Here is a 3,582-nt window from a genome sequence, read left to right as displayed (position 1 = left end):
ATAATCCAATAATGATATTTGAGTAGTGGTACTCGAATAATGATATTGTATTAGTGATATTCGAATAAGGATATTCGAGTAGTGGTACTGGAATAGTGATAATCCAATAATGATATTCTAATAGTGATATTCGAATAAAGATATTCGAGTAGTGGTACTCGAATAGTGATAATCCAATAATGATATTTGAGTAGTGGTACTCGAATAATGATATTGTATTAATGATATTCGAATAAGGATATTCGAGTAATGGTACTCGAATAGTGATAATCCAATAATGATATTTGAGTAGTGGTACTCGAATAATGATAATCCAATAATGATATTGTATTAGTGATATTCGAATAAGGATATTCGAGTAGTGGTACTGGAATAGTGATAATCCAATAATGATATTCCAATAGTGATATTCGAATAAAGATATTCGAGTAGTGGTACTCGAATAGTGATAATCCAATAATGATATTTGAGTAGTGGTACTCGAATAATGATATTGTATTAGTGATATTCGAATAGTAATATTTGAATAAAGATATTCGAGTAGTGGTATATATTCGATAGTGAGACATTCGACAATGTTCGACTTTACAAATAAATAGTAAATTTACTTTAGAAAACTACATCTATAATTTCCACGCCTCATATTAAAATTTGTAAAGTGTCACACACTTTTGAGTGGCAGTGTCCACATACATTTAATAAAATGTCTATTTCGTTACTAGCATTTCAGAAAAGGGCCCACCTTTCAAAATAATGTTTGAAAACTTCGCCCATTACTTTCGAATGTACCGTTTAATTGTTCTTATATTCAGATATCGTATGAATAGATATCGCGTCACGCAATTTAACTTTCATCGATACGCCTTATCTTGCTTACACTTCTCGCATTCGATCGCACGAAATACATATCATGCGCGCAAGTGTTTGTATTCATAGTCGGTACCGATGCACCTCCTTGCACGGTAATACGTTCTTTAAAATTTTCAATCAAGAGGTTATCGCAGGATCGTGTCGAATTGAAAGTAAAAGCAACGCAAATGTCAGGGTGGTAATAGTGATAGTTTGTAATAGTGATACTTAAAAAATGATGTTCATGCCGCAATTTTTGGACAACACTATTCTGATAGTAATCTTCAAATAGTGATTTTCAAATAATGGTGTTTGAAAATGACATAATCGGTACGAAAATAATTTTGTTTTTTGAATCGTTCAAATTTACTGTTTCATATCATAAAATAAATTTCTATATAAAAAAAAAAAAATGAAAAAAAAATATATACACGTCGAATCGAGCAACCTCCTCCTTTTCGAAGTCGGTTAAAAATGATTGTCTAATGTATCCTTCGAGATCATAGATCTCACCCACTTTTTATTAACAAATTCTACGTGTTTTTAATCAATGTAAGTTTTTTTCCAAGCTGATTTGTTACATTGCAAAGTTAACAGCTACAAAAAGAAATCTCTACATATTTCAGTATTCAATTCTTTCGCAGTATAAATATAACTAAAATAGTATCTCTTATGGTGAGTCATAATTAGTCTGTCTCATCTTGAATCGTACATGTAAGTATGAAAATAAAATAGTTTGCTTGTTCCCATTAAATAATATTTTATTTAAGTAAATTCTTTGTTGCAACAATATCGTCAAAGTAGCGCTTAAGATTTGTTCATATAGTAAGTAATAAATTATTTGTTTCATTTTATAGTATGTAAAAGACTAACCGAAACAGTCTTGAAATCAACCCGCAAGAATTTGCACACAAATAAACACGTCAACAACAACCAAAAAACGTATTGAACTAAAGTTACCAACCCAATTCCGATATAGTTTCTATTCTTTGATATCCTGTCCAATTAATTCCACTCACCTTCCGGACTGCAGAACAACTGATAAGCATTCCCGATGATAGGAAGCGCAGGAGGATAAGGCACATCTCTCAACTTGTACAAAAACCTCCCTCGTCGCACGATCATCACCAGAACGATCGCCATCAGGCACATCGACAAAGTCAACGTAACCCAAGATCCTCCCATCACGAGCATCGCGGCGGTCATTCTGAATTCTCCACCGAGCCCGATAAACCTTTAAATTTCATTTAACGTGTTCACGTTTGTCGCATATTTATCACCACTTTATTTTAGCAACAGCGCTCCTCGCGAACGTCATTCTAAATATTATATAGAATCGCACGGACAACGGATATTTCGTTAACTATACATCATTCGATCGTGGTTAGCTGGTTACCAATGCTATCAATTTCAAAGCGAACCACTTCCTTGGAAAACGGGAAAAAAGGAACTGCTGTGGAACAATAAACGTACTATTTATACTCTTCGCGTTATTATTGTCCACTTGGATTACACGATAATGTTCAAATAGTTCTATAGACATAGACCAATGCTATCAATTTCCAAGCGAACCACTTCCTTGGAAAACTGCGAAAAAGGAACTGCTGTGGAACAATAAACGTACTATTTATACTCTTCGCGTTATTATTGTCCACTTGGATGACGCGAATGTAATACGAAGAAAAAAATGAAACTTCTCCGGAACAACGAACGTACCGTTCAGATTTTTCGCGTTATTATTGTCCACTTGGATAACAATTGCGTAAATTCAAACGCGAATGGAATATCGAGAGCGGATCTAGCGCGGCGGCGGAGACAAAGGGCGCAAGGTCCTTCCGCGAGCGATCTTCGATCCAAGGAGCGAGGGCTCGATTTATCCGAGTAATTCACTTTGACGGTGCGGCTGTGGATTGCCACCGGCGATCACAAATCACAACGTGACGAAAGTGCCGTGAACGTGGAGGAAGTGGTCGCCCCGGAGTGTGGAGCGCGTGTTATGGAATGACTCCCTCGGTTATGCGTCCCGGTACGAAACAGTCGCCCTTATATACTACGGAATGCTCTCTGTACTATACCAACGGGCAGTGGTTAACTTTTCCACCAATGGAGACAAACACGTGGGGCGTGTATGGGTACATAGTGGTGTCGTACGTGCAAAGGTGCCGGCTATTTGTGTGCAAAAGGACGAAATTTACATTTATACGAACAAGAGTGAATACGTATCTGAATTTTTGCATATACGCGCAGTATACTTGGTGAACGGTTCTATAGACAGGGAATCGATATTTATGTGCGCGATCCGATGACAAAGACCGTACGATGAAAATTATAGTAGCAAGAATGGTGTTCGCGAATGTTTGTACATTGTGTACGCGGCACGTGTGCGCACACGTACAGTGGCGCGAGAAAGTATTTACACGCTCGGACTTGGGGACTTTTCGAACGATACTGTTTGAAATATTATTTTAAACAGCGTGTTTTTTTTTTTATTTTGTAATTGTCGCGATGTTTTCTCCACCTGAAATGTCTGTTTACATAGTGGAATGTTTACGTAAACAAATAGTCAAATAATGTTAGAATATTCATATGTTTGAGTCGTCGAGTATTACAATAATGTTCGAATAGCCAACTATTCCAGTCACATTCACATGGTTCAATATTTAAATAACCACGTACTTAAATTATATTCGAATATTCACGTATTTGAATTGTCAAATATTCCAATGATATTCA

At 36.2% G+C, this 3,582-nt stretch overlaps 1 protein-coding gene across 2 annotated transcripts in view; it reads right to left on the bottom strand.

Moving 5' to 3' along the window:
* LOC128872992 (cytochrome P450 4c3-like) overlaps positions 1 to 3,519 on the bottom strand; it is a 12,278-nt gene extending 8,759 nt beyond the window's left edge. Inside the window, exons 1-2 of one of the 2 annotated variants that reach the window (XM_054116228.1) lie at positions 2,740 to 3,519; positions 1,869 to 2,083 (exon numbers count right to left, since the gene is read on the bottom strand). In XM_054116228.1, the coding sequence (XP_053972203.1) occupies positions 1,869 to 2,055 (187 nt within the window). In that variant the 5' untranslated portion in view covers positions 2,056 to 2,083; positions 2,740 to 3,519. Of the gene's footprint in view, positions 1 to 1,868; positions 2,084 to 2,565 lie in introns of both variants that reach the window. The other variant, XM_054116227.1, reaches the window with a different exon arrangement.
* Between the last annotated feature and the right edge of the window lie 63 nt (positions 3,520 to 3,582).

The sequence above is a fragment of the Hylaeus volcanicus genome, chromosome 2, assembly GCF_026283585.1.
Source record: "Hylaeus volcanicus isolate JK05 chromosome 2, UHH_iyHylVolc1.0_haploid, whole genome shotgun sequence".
Lineage (NCBI taxonomy): Eukaryota > Metazoa > Arthropoda > Insecta > Hymenoptera > Colletidae > Hylaeus > Hylaeus volcanicus.
This window is presented reverse-complemented; position numbering and strand designations above follow the sequence as displayed.